Below are 18,001 nucleotides of genomic sequence, written 5' to 3'. Positions count from 1 at the left end.
CCTTGCTCTCTACAGCTTCCTGAGGAGGGGAAGTGGAGAGGGAGGTGCTGATCTCTTCTCCCAGTGATAGGTTGTGTGGGATTGGATCAAAGCTTCTTCAGACTCACCATTAGGAATCATTTCTTTATAGAGAGGGTGGTCATGCCTGGTGATGCCCTGAGCCTATCACTGTGTAAGGGGCATTTGGACAGAGCCCTTAAAAACCTGCTTTACCTTTGGGTCAGCCATGAAGTGAAGAGCTAAATGATTCTTGTTCATCCCTTACAACTAGACTATTCCTTTCAATAAACTTCTTTTCATGGGCACGTAAATGTAGCCTAATAATTGACATTGTCACACCTCCATTGTAATCGATGTTTCTCTTATAGTAAGACACTGAAAGCTTTAGTCGGTCTCCTCCTTAAGGACAGTAGGACTCAGTCACCACCATTAAGCAAGCAGGCTGTCCCAAGGACCGCGAGCAGGACTCATTCCTCCGCCGTTTTCCTTAAGGTAGCCAGGAACAAATTACTGAAAAGTACTGCCTAAGGAACATGTTCCCCGGAACCGACTCATTTGGATGTGGGGGCAGTACCCTTGTGCGGGCACCACATTCCACTCCGGACCGTCTGTACCCGCCTGCCGAAGGAGAGCCCACATCACCGGGAGGAGTAGAGGGCTGGGCTCCGGTCAAACACATCTCCCGACACTTCCACACTCCTTAAATTTCAACTGAAAACAAGCAGGTTGGGAGAGCAGAGAAAAGGCAGAGGCTGCCACCCGTGCCGCGATACACTCATCCCGGCCCTTCTCTCCACAGCCCCGCCGCCGAGCGCCCGCGCCGCGTCCCGGCGGATGCGAAGCACGAGGGCGGTGCGAGCCCTCCCGTGCCCGCCCCCTGCCCTTTGCCCCCGCCGGTGTCCCAGCGCTTCCTGTTCCCAACCACGTGGGCAGCGGGATGGCGGGCGGCGCGGCGGGCGAGGCGCAGTGCCTCAGCTACACGGGATGCAACTTCCTGCGGCAGCGCCTGGTGCTGGCCACGCTCAGCGGGCGCCCGCTGAAGATCCGCAAGATCCGTGCCAAGGAGGAGGACCCAGGCCTCCGCGGTGAGCGGCGGCACCGGCGGCCGCGGAGCAGGAGGTCGGGGCACCGGCGGAGCTCCGGCTGTGCCCGGGACCTGCTGCCGAGCAGGGGCAGACCCCTACTGGGAGCTGGGACAGCCCGGGCTCCATCTGGGCGGGCCCTACCGAGGAGCGGGGACCCAGCTGCGTCCCGGTGTCTTCCCGTGGATGCGCTATCCCCTGAGCGCCCCGCACACCCGTCTCGGGTGTAGCTGTCACACGTGGGTCGCGGGGCTTAGGGACGAGGAGGAGGAGAAGGCGCGGGAGCGGCAGGGGCGGTGAAGGAGGCCGGAGCAGGGGGGCTGTCACACACCCGCCTGCTCCTGCCGTCAGCCTCCCTCGCTGCCCGGCGGGGCGCGGGGAACGGGGTAGTACCATCCCCGTCCCGCCGGCTCGGCTCGGCAGCCCTGCCTTCCGCGGGGTCACGCCTTCTTTTCAGAGCGGGCCATCAAGGGCCGGTGCGGGCGGCCGGGGCTGGTGCTGCCCTGCCGAGCCGCGCCGGTGGGACGGGGCTGGCGCTGCCCGTCCGCCCCTCCCGCCCGCGGGGCAGCGCCGCTCGCTCCGCGCCCGGTGGAGGCGGTGCGGGAGCCGCCAGGCGGGGCTCTGACCGGCTCGCTGCGTGTGCGAGAGCCTCTCCACAGCCCCGGAGCTGGTTCTCGTTCCCGTGACGGTGGCTTCGCAGTCGGGATGGCAGAATTAATTCCCTGTCTCTTGGGCCGTCTTTTCTGCCGCGTGCCCGTGGCCAAGCGTGGTGTGCTCCCTGTGCTGGTGGGAGCTCACGTTCGTACAGTTTTAATAGGTCACGTTTTATGCTTTGATTTTTGTCCGGGTGTGCCGAAACAGGAAAGGTGAAGGAGGTGAAATAATTTATTCTCGTTTCTGGAGATTTGTTTAAGGGAAATTTTTCTTAGGGAGTACCATCGTCATCGTACAAAGCCTTTGGCATCTGAGGGTGAATTCCATCACAACTGAAGTAAGAAAACAATAGGACAGAGTTTGAGGAAGAAACATTATTGCAGTGTTCGGTTATTTTTTGGGCAAGGACCCTCTGTTATAAAGTTCAGAACAGGGGTAGATACTTCTCTGCCTTCTGAGGAGCCTTGGGTGTGTAGCTAAAAATTCTACTCAAAAACTGCCAAAGCATTCTTGTGTGCTTGACTTAAATTTTACCATGATCCAAAGTGGTTTTTATCACTGTGGAGCATTTGGTGGTGAAGTTTGTAGCTATTGCCATGTTTTTTTAAAGAGTGTTTGATTTTACTTTTTTACATATGGGTCCAAGTGTAAACTATGACTGTAACAGAAAAATAATAACAATAAATCTTGACTTGTGTTGATAATTCAACATGCAGTTCTTTTTACTTTTCGTGACTGGAACTTTTGTAAACTTGGCAACTGGTGTTCTCCAAGAGTACAATGTGTGCTCATAAGGATGCACTCTTGCACTAGAAGATGCCCCAGTGCTTATAAAGTGATGTAAACTTTGTAAGCATATGAGCTGTCAGAGTTTAGAAAGAGAGCAGAACTAGTATTGTGTGACTGAGGCATCAATCATGTTATGCAAATATTGACAAACTGTAAATTCTGTGGGTAGCTCTGTGGTTTAAATATCTATTACATCCTAGAGTCATGTGTAGAAAGAAAAACCTGATTACTGTGTAAGAAGTAACACAGGATTATTGCTAAGGGAGTTCTGCAGTTTGCAAACAATTATGCAGATGCTGTTGCCTCTTAAAACAAACCAGGTTTTGAATTCTGCAAATATTTGCATATCTTCCTTGATTCTGAGCCTGTACCATATTGGGATACTAGAATAATAGCATAGTCTTCCTGGGGTGGCTTTTTTCAGTTTTTGTTTTGGGTTGGTTTTGTTTGGTTGGTTTGGTTTTGTTATGTTTGTTTGTTTATTTATTTTGGTTTGTGTTATTTCCTTTTTGGTTATGGTTGCTTGGTACTTTTAGTTTTATTTTGGGTTAAATCTACTTGTCCATTTCATTGTCTCTGGGTGAGGGTCCACACAATTGAGAGAAACTGAGGAACCATTTCCACACAAACTGCTATAGTATAGTGAACACAGTAAGCAAGAAAAGAGGCAGTGCGATGACTTGTGATTCTCTAGCCCTATGTCCAAAACTGTTTTGGAAATTGAAAATTTTAGAGTCTGCAAACAACTAATTCTGTTTGTGGAACAGATATGCAGCAGCAACACTTCATATCTAAATATCCCCTTCCTTTAGGCTAACATTTACAGAGAATAATGTGAAGCTGTTATTAGCTTGTCATGCTTCAGTATATGGGGTCCTGTTTGCTATGATTTGTCTGTTTTGCTTTGTACTGAGCAAAATGTAAATTGTCATGGTTTTGTTCTGGACAAGAGCAATCCCTTGAGCCACTGTGGTTGGAAATATCCACTTTTATTATGTGCTGTGCTCCAGGGAGAGGAGTGTGACTAGTCTAGCTGCCACATCTGAGGGCATCTCAATTGATTTGAGATGCCTATAAGTGTGGAGGCTCACATTAACATCTCAGTTTTTACAGAGAATTGCCTTTTCACATATGCTGGCATTATACCACAACTTGAAGAGTGAGAGTAGCCTTACTGTCATGGAAGGCAGGAGAGGGTAAAAGTACAAGTAAGATGCTCGACTTCTAAGAAGGTTTACAATTCTGTCTGTGCTCTACTCCTTAGATTTTGAAGCAAGTTTTATTCGCCTGATTGACAAAGTGACCAATGGCTCACGGATTGAAATAAACCAAACAGGTGAGAGCTGTTTTTTTCTCCTTGGTCTCCAGGATTTATCAGTTTCTGCAGTAGAATGGAAGTCTTGTCTTGGCAGAGGTAGGTGTTCACACAAGATTGACTGAAAAGATCAGAAATAACAAAGTTGACAAGTTTAGTAAAAATTGATCACATGCAAGAAGGTCAGTGCTCCACCATAACACAGAGAGCTAAGGAAGCTCTATTGCCCAAGGACTAAAATTAGTATTTTGTTAGGTGTGCAGGATTTCACAGTGGGCAAAGGTTCCTCTGTACCAGAATTGATTTTTGTGGAAGAAAAAGAAGATTTATCCTCTACAGAGGCAAACTTCTTAGCCAGACTGCTTGCTTATTCACGCTTAGAAAAGAGCTTGATTAGAGTGAAAAGAATTCCATGTGAAAACCTCACCTGGTCTGAGTTTTTTTCTTTTTTTTTTAAGGGTTCTAATGATCTTTAGTTATGAAGTAAGGCAAATGAATTAGCATCAGATGTGCCAAGACTCCAATGACCTAATAGACTGATGAAGGTTTAGCTTCTGTGGAGAATAATAATTGCTTGTATCAGCATTTTGGAGATTGCTAAGAGATCCTTGGTTTTAGGGGAAGGGGAAAGGAAGAAAATGGTGTGCAGGACAGACAGACGCTCATGTGTTGACCGATTTATTAGCTGCAGACATGTAAATAATATGCTTTAGCCTTTCTTCTTCTGCCTCCAATTTGCCTCATACATTGTTGCAAAGTATTTTTATGCTGTTTTAATGGCCAGTGTTTTACAGTGCTCTCATTTGTTTTGCTCCCCTGGCCCCTTCCCCAGGTACTACCTTGTATTATCAGCCTGGTCTTCTGTATGGAGGCTCATTGGAACATGACTGCAGCCCCAGCCGTGGGATTGGCTACTACTTGGAGAGTCTGCTCTGCTTGGCACCTTTCATGAAGCATCCATTGAAGATTGTCTTGAGAGGAGTAACAAATGATCAAGTAGATCCTTCGGTAAGTAATAAAGCTTAAGTATCAGAAAAGGATATTTTTTCCCCCTAAAATAGCAAGATTGGGAAGAAGTGTCTAAAACATGTTGAATTTTTAGCATCCCTCACATCCAGAAGTATCCATTGTTGCTGCATTAGCAACCTCTCCGAGTCAAAGAAGCACCTACTAAACTAGAGTGTATCACACTCTAGACTTCAGTTTGTAATCTCCCTGACTGAACTGACATTCAGTTCTGTACGGCTTCTGTCTTCTCCCCTGCAAACTCCTTTTAAATGCATTGTGAGGCCCTGACACACAATGCATTTGGTGTTTGGTTCTTCTCTTCTCTTAGAATTTCAATGTATTATTTCTCTTGCCCCACACTTGTATTTACTCTATAAAGAAGAAAGTGTCTTCAAAATATGAGTGCAAAAGGAAGGATCTTTCTCTTCTCTTGGGTTCTGGACATAGTCATACTCCTGCTGCTGTCAAGCCTCCCTTCTATTAGGAACAGGAGTCATATGATGATTAGGCAATTACAGTAGTAAAAGTATGTAATAGCTCTGGTTCTTAAGAAACATGCCAGAAGGTGTGTTAGATCAAATGGCTATGAAATGCTTGCCTTGGTTTCTATTACTGATTTGCAGTCCTTTGTTTTGTACCAGTGTTGTTACAGAAATGAGCTGTGCGAGACATGATCAGAATGCTGAAGTAATGATTAGTGGTCACGCTCTTCATTTATTTTTTTCCAAAAACTCCAAATATAAACTTCTACTTTTAGAGAAGAGCATTACTCTTTTCTTTTTAAATGGTGATTGGACACTGCCTGTTTTCCTCTGAGTAAATTAACACATTGTAATCTGAAACTGTAACCAGTTTAAATGAATACAAATACCTGTGAAGTATAACTGCAGATAGTACGTAAGCCCCTGAGTCCTGCTTGAATTTAGGACTTTTCAGCTGTGTTTCTCTGGTCATTTAAAAAACTCACTTTCTCACCTGTGGCTCTGTGAGACATCCCCATGAGTCAAGGGATGATCAAAGTGGGTTGTACACAGCACTATAAGAAAAAAAGAGGAAGTATTTTTTGCTACCCTTTCGGTCATTGTGATTAAAAGTACTTATTGTAACTGGTAAGTATTAAGAATTAAAGTCCTTTTTTCTTGACTATTTAATCACAATGGAGAAATTCTTGCAATAATCTGGAGATGGAGTAGTCCAGTGTTCATATTGCTTTCAAGTAAATTTGGACACTCATCTAAACAATGGAGTCTTGATTCTGGAAATTATCTCCTTTTGGGCATCAGTCACATGGGCCTGAGATTAAACTATTTTAGTTCAAATGGGTGCAAGAATTAAGGCCATTTTGTGCTGGAAGGGTGCTTGCACTTGCCAAAACTTAGACAAGTGGGTCGGCGTACATCAGCTGACTCCCAGGCTCTGTACCCTGAATGTAAATCAAATGCATGTAAAGAGTTACATCTTAAGTTCATTGTGCTATAGTAGAGACTATGTTTTAGTTCTTAGTGACAACACAGTAACAACTTCAGTTACTGTGACTCAGCTCATACTTGCTAACCTTAAGTGGTTGTAACTGAATACCAGGTCCTAAAATTGGTTTAACCCTGGCTTATATCTGTTTAACTTGCCTGAGTAAACATTAATCCTGGCGCACACCAATAAGGTACTTAGAGTGTTATACCAAACAACTTCTGCAAGTTGTTTGGTATAACACATGTCTTTGCTGGTTTCTGAGACTAAAAGCACAAATTTAAGTGTTACTCTAATTTATTTGTATGCTTCAGTAAATGGAAACTTGGTTTTAAATAGATTTTGGGTTTTGTTTTTCAGTAGACAGAGGGTGTATATAAACTCACTGAACCATTATTACTATGCTTGCACAAAAAGAGGTGCTTGAATTTGTTTATCTATCTGTATGCTTTCTGCTTTCCAAAGGTGGAAAGGCAAACCAGTGTGACTACAGTGTGGAAGTTTAGGTGTTTTACCTGCTGCTCTTCATGTAGCAACCTCTCTATTTCAATTTAGTGGGTTGTATTGGATTTGCATGGCTGGATTTTGTGAGCTGGGATGCTACGGAGCTGGCTTCTGTAAGAAGCTGACAAAAGTTTCCCCTTCATCTGACAGAGGCCATGTCACCTGCCTCCAAGACAGACCCACTGCTGGCCAAGTCTGAGCCCATCAGTGATGGTGGTAGCACTGCTGGGGTGACAGTTTTAAGGAGAAAGAGTTGGGGGGTGGAACAGTGGAATTACCTGGAGCTGGAGAGAAGAGTGAGAATATGTGAGAGAAATAGCCCTGCAGAGAACAGGGCCAGTGAAAAATGGGAGGTTCCATGCACTGGAGCAGAGACTCCCCTGTAGCCCATAATGAAGACCATGGTGAGGCAGCTGTCCTGCAACCATAAATGTCAATAGCAGAGCATATGTCTGCCTGCAGCCACTGCAGGGCCCCAGGCTGGAGCAGGTGGATGCCTGAATGTGGCTGTGAACCCATGGGAAACCTGCACTGGAGCAGAATCCTGGCAGGACCTGCTGGCCTGTGGAGAGAGGAGCCTATGCTGGAGCAGGTTTGCTGGCAGGATTTGTGAGCTCATGAGGAATCTGCACTGGAGCAGTTTATGAAGAACTGTAGCTAGTGGGAGGCAAGTAGCAGGAATATGTGTGCAACCAGGGGAGTGTGACCTTTCTGTCATGGTGGCAGTGAACAGGTAGGCTGACCCACTGGGCTTTGTGAAGTCTGCTTTCAGCACTGAGATCTTGGCTTTTACACAGCCATGTACACAGAAGTATTGGGATGTGGGATGTGATTGCTGGGATGTGATTGCAGTGTGGTTTGAGGTTGCTTTTCACCAGAGACTTCCTTGTCAGGTGGATGTTGTGGATCTCCTTTGCAACGGAATATTGTGGCTCTCCTGCTGTGAGGAGAGTAGAAGAGATTCAGGCGAGAGGAAGAGTTTCTAAAGGACATCTTGTAGAAGGAAAGATTTAACTGAGTTCAGTGAGGCACAGGTCAGGCTGCGTTCCTGGAGTATAAGAGCATGTGTTTACTGTGCTGTTTGTTTACATACATTAATAGCCCTCCAATAGGGTGCAATTGAAAGCTTTTTGACAACTGGCATGACTCCTAAAGAGTACTGTGGCCACTGAACATGCACTTGTTCTGAGTGGGACTGTGCTGACATTATTGATAATAGTGTTATCCATATTATTTGGTACATCATTAGACACTGGAACAAATCAGCCTGACAAGTGTGAATGCCCTGGCAGTGTTCAAAGCCAGGTTGAACAGGGACCTGGTCTAGTGGGAGGTGTCCCTGCCTATGGTCCCTTCCAACCCCAAAACATTCTATGATTCTGTGACAGTACTGCACAGTATTATTGCTGTGTGAGTGATACATCCTAAATGGGTGAAAGGAATGCTACTTTGCTCTCACTTGTCAGGAAGAGATTAGCCTTTGGAATACCTGGACTGTTCACTGGCAACCTACGCTTGCAATATGTTTTCCTGTGCTGTCACTGGTGGGATCTGACCCTGCGTAACTTGTGGGACCAACCATGTGGGACTGGGTTGAGGCAGTTTAAAGTTTCTCTGTATAGTGATTATGTATGCAGAGGGTGCCCTTTGTAAAGTGGCTTTTTGAAGGGAATGGAGGTGGCACACAATTGATAGCTCCTATTTTCCTTTCCTTCTCTATGTCTTGTCATTCTGACATTTAGATATAGCTGCAGTACTCTGTTTTAGAGTAATCATTCTTGATGTTTGTGTTTCCAGGTGTTGTAGTTTTTTACAGTTATACCATGGTGCTTTGAGTTCAAATGACTGTCATGCTGACATGAGACTAGTATATGAAATTTAGCTTAGAAGCAGTAATTGTCAATCTTAATCAGAATTCAGCAGCTGTCTATAGAAAACAAGAAGTTTTTCTGCTGAGTTTTCTTCCCATGGTTCTTTCTTCCCTGTTAAACTCTGTTTTTTCCCTTCCGCCTTCTCCCAGTCTAGGCCCTTTTTGGCAAAATGTAACCCAGTGTGTTAGGTGGGGCTCAATGATATGTGCAGTGCCAATGGAGATACAGGCCAACTGGTGCTTTTCCCTTTCTCAGGTGTCCATGTGCTGCTGGGTCTCTATCGGAGTGTTTTGTTTGGCTTTTTTTAGTACCTTTGCACTGGATAAGGGATTCTTAAAGTTACTTTTCTACCTTTTTCTTAGCTACTGTAGATTTCTTTAAAGGGAACTGATAAGTGATTTGCATTACCGAGCTTTGCGAATGAGCAATATTTATGTGACTTAGAATGCTGTCATTTATGGTGAGGTATACCATCAGTTGTATGATGCATCTGTTTAGGTGCAACTTGGTGTTATGCTGTTTGTTCTGGAAATGGAATAACTACCCTCCAAGGGGAGCTAAGGGATGGGGTTTATGGCTGAGGATAAGCAAAAGGATAGAAAAATTATTGCTGTTTTGTAGCTTTCAGTGAACTGCTTCAAATCCTGCCCAACTCCCTGCTTGTCTGCAAGGCAGAACAGCCTTTTCCCATTCTTCAAATACTGCTGATTGCCTCCTCTGTTTAGGCAGCAAAATTGGAACAGTCATTCTTATTATTTGTCTGTCTGGTACCTCTAAGTATTATGCCTGGAATTTTTCTGAGGACTGAAAACTACAACAAGTCTTGAAGTTTTTTGAGTTCTTAACCTACACAGGAAAGTTTTTATTTTTTACTGGTAGGTTTTGTTTCTTGAGAAGGAGGAAGAAATGTTGTGTAATTTTAATTTGAACCAGATCAGCTTGTTGAGACTTCTGCCAGTGGTATTCACATGCTTGTGCACATGCATGTTAGTAAAGGCTTTACTCCAAAAGTCAAATTTGTAAAGTTAATGAATGCTATTGAAGGACCAAAGCAAGGTACTCTGGCTGTAAAAAAACATAAACTTTGTAAGTTAAAAGAAATTAAGCATTGGCTTGCAGTTTTATTTATTTTAATGTAGACATTCAAATATTGACACTAAAACCAGCACCAAATATCTTTCGTTGAAAAAGGAAATATGTTGTCCAGCAGGATTTGTAAATGAGAGCTACAACATACACTCATAGCCCCTCAGGTACCACTAACAAAATGTTCACAGATTTGTAGGTGAGGTATGTGCTGCAGTTTTGTCAGTGGCTTGCACTCTCTTCAAAGCAGAGAAAATGAAATTCAAGAATTATGAGTTTTGGCTGAAGGCATGGGAAAGAGGGTGCTTTTTATCTGCCTCCTCAAATGCTCTCTACCTCATGACTGTTTCCTTCATATCTGTGTTTGTCTTCTCTTTGGTCATGCTGTCCTGATCCTGTCTCTCCACAGCTATTTGTCTTGGGTAACTCCCTGTGCTCTTGCACTGCTAAATAATTTATATCATGTTTGGCAAGACTACTGAAGTTTCAGAGGAAAGAAGAAGAGGGCAGTCCCTGTAGTCCTAGGAATTGGTAAGAGCAATGACAAGGATAATTCTGTTCAGACCTGGACCTGGTGAGCACCTGGCTTAAAAGGGAGTACACTGGTGATGTGTTGCCCACTTCATATTCTTTTAAGTGCTTCAATAGAAGCTACCTATAATTTCTGCTTCTTAGAAACTAGTAAATAGAAGTTGTTGATAGAATGATCTTTCTGCCAAATCAAGGGCTTGCTCTTGCAGTGATGATTGAAAAAATGCAGTGGTCCTTGCATGAATTTGTTTAGCTATAGAAATTTTTTAGTAATGACAGAAGAATATTATTTTCTCAATAACATAGGAATGTTCAGAGAAATGTTTCACTGTTCAGAGAAATAAGTAAGCTGTTTTACATAATGGCATTCAAAATCAGGCTGAGGAAGAAAGCCAGAATAGGAAATTCTATCTGCCAGTAATTTGTTCTAGGAAATTTTTTTTAGTAATCTTGTATTGTGGTAGGCTACGTAGATGAAGCTCTCTGTGCTGCATTCCCATGTTTTTCCATAAAATACCTTCTATGAAGAAGGCTTGTCTCTGTTAGTCACCTCACAATTTAGTGATTTTTTTAAATTACTGACTAACCTAACTTCCAATAGAGAGTCTTTTCTTAAAATTCTGTGTTGCACACAGGTTGATGTCCTTAAGGCAACAGCTCTACCCCTTCTGAAGAAATTTGGAATTGATGGTGAAAGTCTGGAAATCAAGGTAAGACAGTTTGTTCCTTTCTTTTCAAGCATGTGTTGAAATGATGCTCCTGCAGTACTTCATGGGGCCATGTGCTTGCTGTGGGTTTCTGTCTCTTAACAGATAATTTGTTGTGGCTACAAGCCACATGGTGATAGAGAGTGTAAGGAGAAAGTAGTGACTTTCCTGAGTCTCCAAAGAAGACTGAGAAACCTTTTTGTTTTTTGTTGCTTTTCAGTTCATTTATTATTTTTTTATTTCTACTTGTTCATTCTGCCCCGTGCTTGGGGTTGAGAATTAAAAATGGTATCTTTAACCTGCTTCACTTGTAGGAGAGCTGATTCTTTGTTTGGGTAGTTGAGGTTTGTTTCCAGTTTGGAAAATAGAGGAAAGAAGTTTTTCTTGAAGATTACAGTCTTCAGAGGCCCAGCAAATCTGGATAAAAAAACAACATTTGGGTTTCTTTTAGGTGGGAGAAATGTGTGAAGGGTCTGGCTGCACTACTGGGGCCTGCTGGTGCCTTGCTCTGCAAAGGCTCACCCCTCACCCCCACCCTGCCCACGGCCCATGTCATTGTCCTGGCTCTGTCAGCCTCTGCTCCTGTGACCCTGCAGCAGGGCTGGCCTTCAGCGAGCCACAGCCCTGCCCTGTCTGGCTGTGGGCCTCCCTACCCAGACCCACTCACTGGCTCATGTCCCAGCTCCATCCTTGGCTTGGAGCGGTGGGACTGGGTCAGGCTAGACAGACCTGTTAGTGGGAATGTGTTCATTCTAATCCCTCATAATATTCTGAGTTGGAAGGGACCTGTAAGGATCAGCAAGTCCAAATCTTAAGTGAATGTTCCATATGGGAATCAAAGCCACGACCTTGGCATTATCAGCACCATGCTGTAATCAACTGAGCTCAAATCAAATAGTTCTAGTCTCCTCAGCAGTGAGGTGCAATCTGCTGCTAGAGACAAGTGTTAAGCCAAGGTTGTTTTGTTAAAGATGTTTCTGTTTGGTTTTGCACTGTTTCCTATTGAGAAGCCATGTTTTACTTGAGAGGAGCAAAGAAATCAGTGCCTGCTTTTAATTTTGATGGAAAATCCATTTCTGTTTTAGGATGTGGTTTTCTTGCCTGTGTTCACATAATGCCGTTACTTAAAACATTTTATTCTCTGAGAAATAAAAGTGTAATTTTGGGGTGTGTAGGTACATTCTTTGTACTATTTACTAACCTGCTTTTTTTCCTTTGTTATTTGTTCTAGATCAACCGAAGAGGAATGCCTCCCAAAGGGGGTGGAGAGATACTGTTTTCTTGCCCAGTGAAAAAGGTCTTGCAGCCTGTTCAGTTCACAGACCCTGGAAAAATCAAGCGCATCAGAGGAACTGCGTATCCTTTTTGTTGGTCTGTTTTTCTACTTTTAAATGGGTTTGCTTATTAAAAAGAAGCCCCCTAATTTGGAAGTCATAGAAGTGCACCCGTGTTTCTGAGCATGTATCTAGGTAACACAGGCCAACATTACACAGAGGGGCCATGCAACTAGATTCATTAGGACTGTGTCTCAAAACTCCTGTGTTCAAAATATTGCTATTCAAAAAGCATCTGTAGGATATTGAATAAATCCAAAGCTGAACAGCACTATTTAAAATCTTTTCGATAGCAAGAAAAAGTTAAAATACCTTTCATCACATAATGTAGGAGCGCTTAAAGAAGTCTGACTTTGTGTGTAAATTCAGTAGTGACCAATGTGCATTGAATAGGTGACATCTTGGCAGTTACTAGTTTAGCAGAAGTTAGATGGGGTGTCAGTTTAGGGTGATAGTTAAATCTCAGTTCAGTTTACACCCTGCAGCACGCACTGAGCTTTTTGGTATGTTTTGAAAGAGAGTTCTTTGGCTCTTCACCTTTGGTAGTACCAGTGCAAATGAAGTCAAGGAGGTTTTGTTCCACATGGAGATAAGGGCACAAAATACTCTTGTGAACTCCTTACTTTTTCAAACAACTATGAATCTAGCCAATGTTTTGGATTGTTTGTATCTTTTGACTTTATTTTTCTCTTGTGGCCTTTGTATGGTATCTGTCATGAATCTGCTGTCATTGTAGAAAGAAGGTAGAAATCCCTTACATGAAACTGTCTTAAGCAGTGGCCAACATGTAGTTTAATTTGTGTTTGAGAGTCCCAAACATGATTTGGCATTGATTACTCAAAAAGAAAGCAGGAATGAGGTCACGTTTTCTGCCAGAGGTGTAGATTTGCAGCCTGTTTCTTCTTTAACTTCATGGCATACCATCACAACTGTGTGTATAAACTGGATGTCTTGACTGCCTTGTCCAATTGCAGCATTTAGATAAGTGCAGTAGTGCCAAGTAAGAGCAGTTTTACTGGATACATGTGCTGTAGAACCGAAAGGAGGCAGCTCATGGTGCTTTTGGTGATAGTTACTGAGGTATATTAGTGGAGAAAGTAATTTTGTATTCCATACTGCCCTGTAGTAAATAGGTAAGTTTCTGTGTGGAGGAGGAAGCAGTGATCATGACTTTACTGCCGTTGTTCTAAACTGACATTAATATGCAGCACCATTCTGGACCACTTTGTATCTGCTTGAATTCTGAACTTCTACCTTGCTGTAGGCTTTCCTGGGCCTTTTCTCAGGGGTATAGGTTTGCCTTTAAGCATGGTGGGAGGCAGACTCATTTTAGTTTAGCTATTAAGTGGTCCTTCAAGGCAGTAGAATACAAAACATCTGGAAGGATAAGTTCTTACTTCTTTTTTATGTATACTTTTGTTCCTCCAAGATTCATCTGAGTAAATCTTCTTCCTCACAGCTGTGGAGATCGTATTACAGCAGCCTTTCATATAATCCAAAATACTGAGTGCATCAACTGTGCAGAGCAATCAGTTTTCTGATTATTTTTTAATGATTTTTGCCCTGAGATCCTAAAGTTTTGGGTTTGCCTACTCCACAAGAGATGGTATAGAAATTTCTCCTTGCCAGCTGGGAGTTCTGAGAGTGTATTTCTCTGCATTGCTATGTGAATGTATGTGCAGATGGGTAGAGCGTGATTCTGCATTATAGCTGGGCTGGAATTTGAAGCATAACGTGCTTTGTGCATTTGAAGATATTTTTGGAGTTTCTCTGAAGCAGCACCTGAGTACAAGTTCAGAAAGGCTGTTCATCCCTTGTGTACTGTGAGGAGCTGGATTGGGGTGGGTGGTAAGGTGGTAGGTTTTTCTTTCCTGGAACTTTCAGATGCTGAGTGACTACAGAGCTAGTGAATTTGATGGCCTCAGAACACTGCAAAAGAGTTGGAGACAGTGAAGATATTTTTCTTGGAGCCTTTTAATTTTTTTTCTGTTGGAATTTTTTTTCTTTAATTTCTTATTAATCTTCCCAGTTTCTCCCCGACAGAAACAGGAGGGCAGGATTTTTTTGCTGCTAAGTCACAGAAACTTCACAAAGGATCATGTTTTAATAAACCATGAAGAACAGAGCACATGGGACTTCCTCCATCATAAGAAAGTTGACAGAACAAGATGACAGAACAGCAATTTAAATTCAATGAAGGGTATTTTCAAGATAGATGTTTACTTAGTTGTAATCTGTTCTTCAGCACATGTTCTATGTACTTCACTTCAGGGTATATCAATGAAAAGCCTGTAGAAAGCACTTTCATGTATATGGTTCTCTAGGTACGGGAGCGTGGGCAAAAGCCCATGAACAGATGTATAAAATACGTTTTCTGAAATAATGCACTGGGGCTTCTTCACTCTTGTCAGTCTCTGCTTTCAATTTTTTATTGTGATCACAATGGATTTCTTAGCTCAGAAATGTAGATACTCTGTCCGAGTGTCACCACAGATGGCAAACAGAATGGTGGAATCTGCAAGAGGCATTCTGAATAAATTCCTTCCAGACATCTATATCTACACAGACCATATGAAGGGGGCCAACTCTGGAAAGTGAGTATCCAGAATTTACAGGAAACAGACATGTAATTCTGCGGTTGTTCATTTGCTAGGGTGTCCTGGTCTAATTTTACTGAGTTTTAGATCACAATCTTCTATTTTTTGTTGATTTGGAATAAATATTTCTCACAAAGAAAGAATGGGTGATTCACTCGATACATTTGTTTTACTTACATAGCACGGATAGAAGTGTATTTTTTTTAACAAGGAATGAAATACATGACTGCTGCCACTGAGGACAATTTGAGCTCCCTTCATTTTTAAGTCTGTTGCTTTGAAGAGAGATTAGGATCAAGGTGCCATGATATGTTGAGGAAACCAGGATTCAAAGTTGACAGTACACCTTCTGATGGAAATAGTAATATTAAGGATGGGACCGAGGTGTTTAAAGGAAGTGTTAAAGCAGTATGGGTTGTCTTCTGCTGAATGGCTGAAGGAGTGTCCTCTCACTAGCAAGGACTCGAAAATTAATTTATTGTACTTCCACAGATTTTGTTTAGTGACAGAACACAGAAGTGGTGGATGCGAGTCAGAGAATTTTGCTGGTATCTGTCATCTCTGATGTCTTCTTCCTTGAGGTTGAAAGATTCTGGATAACTCATTTAATAGTTTTCTGTCTGTATGCTCAAATGCAGGCAGGCATGTTTTCTTTGACTGTTTCTGCTTTTTGAAATATTAAAATTCGTTAGATTAAAACATTTATGAACCTAGAAATTGTTGAAGAAATTTTTAGTATTTTCTTTCTTTTCCAATCCTTCATAATTTTTAATGTGCCTGGATTGTAACATTAATGGCTCCAGACTGTTTACAGGATCACAATTGCAAAAAAATTTCTGGGAACTGTGTAGTTTTGGGGTCTCAATTTTGTTTTTCACCTGTCTATGAAATTTTAAAAGTCAAATGATTTGGGCCAGCAACATTATTTTCACTACATGCAGCTCATGCAGAGGAGTAAATAAGAGCATGGCAAAAGGAACTGAATCACTTTCAACCTGGCTGGCTGGGTTTCTGATGCTACTGTGACATTCACCTTAAATATGAATCCAGTATGACGGCAGTATCCTTGATACTAACTAGTTAGTCTAATTTTGCTAAATATTGCTGCTTCCAGGGGAAAGAAGCTTTAAAGAAGGGTGGTTTTGGTTTTCAATGTTGCAGAGAACACCAGATACCTTTGAAATGTTTATCAAGCACAAATTAAATAAATGTGAAAGGTAACACTCCTCTGTTAAGAAAAACCCAAACATTTCTAGGGTTTGTATGGCTTTTTATTTTCTTTTTAATTTTTCTGTTTAAAGAGTTTGGCCCAGGAAAAGCCAATGTAGGGTTTTGTGGCAACTGGTACTGGGTTTGACTTTTAAGTACAGTTGTTAATTTTCTTTTTCCAGCGTTAATCTGTTGTATCAAACAGGATGTTTGTCATCGTATGGGAGGAGCTGTTTATGACTTGAAGGTCTTGGCTCATTGCTCCAATTTTGTCCTTAAATCAAATGCACTTTTTCACTTTCTTTCAGATCACCAGGTTTTGGCATGTGCCTTACTGCAGAAACCATCAATGGCACTATTCTCAGTGCTGAGCTAGCCTCAAACCCTCAGGGCCAGGGGGCAGCTGTGCTTCCTGAGGAACTGGGCCAGAATTGTGCTAAGCTGCTGCTTGAGGAGGTCTACAGAGTAAGTGGCTGATAAGTTTTGTATATTTGTGTATAGATGAAAGGGAAGGAGGTGATAAAATAGATAAAAGGATAGGTGGTTTGGTGGCACCCTCAGACAGGCTCAGATCCAAGCAGAGAAATTATCTGATGCTGCCAGTGTCTTTTTCATCCTGGTAAATAGTGGTCTTGCATGGTTCCTTTAACAGTGTAATGACTTACTGGGGCATGCTATTTCCAATGTCTGATACATGTTATTATGAATCACGGGAGTGGCAAATTCTTCTTCTGTTGCTTTCTGTCTGCAACAGAATTCAATTAGCTTCACATGGGCTGTTACTCTTCTATGTATTTTGGATGGATAACGTAGTCCATGCTTCCGAACTAGTGGTTGGAATGGGACATTATGAGTGGAAGAACATAGGAGAGGCAGAAGGGGAAAAAAACCCATCAAGGCTCCATGTTTGTGATGATGATGACAGCAAAGTCAAATGTGCTGAGAATTGTAGGTTGTATGAAGAATTGTCTTACTGGGTTGTTGGAAGGGAGCTAGGATGGTGTTTACTTAGGAATCCTAAGTGCATCACAGTTTTTTCAGCATAGATTTTTTTCTTTATTAAAATGATTTTCATTTGTGGCAAGAATTTCAGTGGATGAGCAGCTTTCAGTGTTACGAAATGATTTGGCAAATAGCACCTTGATGAGTTTCCGATTTAATAAAGAACCTTCCAGCTTCTTTGTTTTGTATCTCCACAAATGTTTAAATAACTATGTTTTAGCATTGATAAAACATGTTTGGCCTTTAGGAGGCAGTCATCTACAAGTTTTGCTCATTATTTAAAAAAACAAGTGGTTTCTCTGAACTGTAATAAGCTATGTGGCTTCGCAAAGTGTTAAAACTGCCATTATTGAGATTCTATGCTAGGGAATGCAGTTAAATATAAAAAAGCCCCTCAACTTCATAAATCACATCCATACCTGTGTTAGATTGTTCATCTGTGCTCATTTAATTTTTTTTCTTTCCCTGTTGCAAATCTTTTATCTGTTTGAATTACCAATTGGTCACTTTTTCCATTAATTGTTACAACTGCAAAAATCTTTTGGTACATTTGTTTGTGTACATGTCTTGGAAAACATCTTCTGGTAGTCCTATGTCCAGACCCATCAAAAATCCAGTTTCCACATACTTTTATCAGCAACAATAGTTGGTTTTTTTTTTTTCTTTGGAAACCATTTAGCACTCAATAGATTAAAACTAGTGAGGCAGTTTGTCCAGATATTACGTTTTGCACAGAGTCAGATGTCCGAGAACATACAAAATGAAGAGGGCTGGAAAGGGCTAAAGCAAGTAACTTTCTGCTTTAGTGTATGGCAGCCATTTAAATATAACTAGTCAAATTCTGC

At 42.2% G+C, this 18,001-nt stretch overlaps 1 protein-coding gene across 1 annotated transcript in view; it reads left to right on the top strand.

Annotated features, from left to right (window-relative positions):
* Positions 1-897: 897 nt before the first annotated feature.
* Positions 898-18,001, top strand: part of RCL1 (RNA terminal phosphate cyclase like 1) — a 31,479-nt gene continuing 14,375 nt past the window's right edge. The window contains exons 1-7 of the mRNA XM_059873799.1: positions 898-1,085; positions 3,790-3,861; positions 4,673-4,848; positions 10,943-11,017; positions 12,246-12,370; positions 14,817-14,942; positions 16,463-16,619. Of these exons, the coding sequence (XP_059729782.1) occupies positions 938-1,085; positions 3,790-3,861; positions 4,673-4,848; positions 10,943-11,017; positions 12,246-12,370; positions 14,817-14,942; positions 16,463-16,619 (879 nt within the window). The 5' untranslated portion in view covers positions 898-937. The remainder of the gene's footprint in view (positions 1,086-3,789; positions 3,862-4,672; positions 4,849-10,942; positions 11,018-12,245; positions 12,371-14,816; positions 14,943-16,462; positions 16,620-18,001) is intronic.

The sequence above is a fragment of the Haemorhous mexicanus genome, chromosome Z, assembly GCF_027477595.1.
Source record: "Haemorhous mexicanus isolate bHaeMex1 chromosome Z, bHaeMex1.pri, whole genome shotgun sequence".
Taxonomy (NCBI): Eukaryota; Metazoa; Chordata; class Aves; order Passeriformes; family Fringillidae; genus Haemorhous; species Haemorhous mexicanus.
This window is presented reverse-complemented; position numbering and strand designations above follow the sequence as displayed.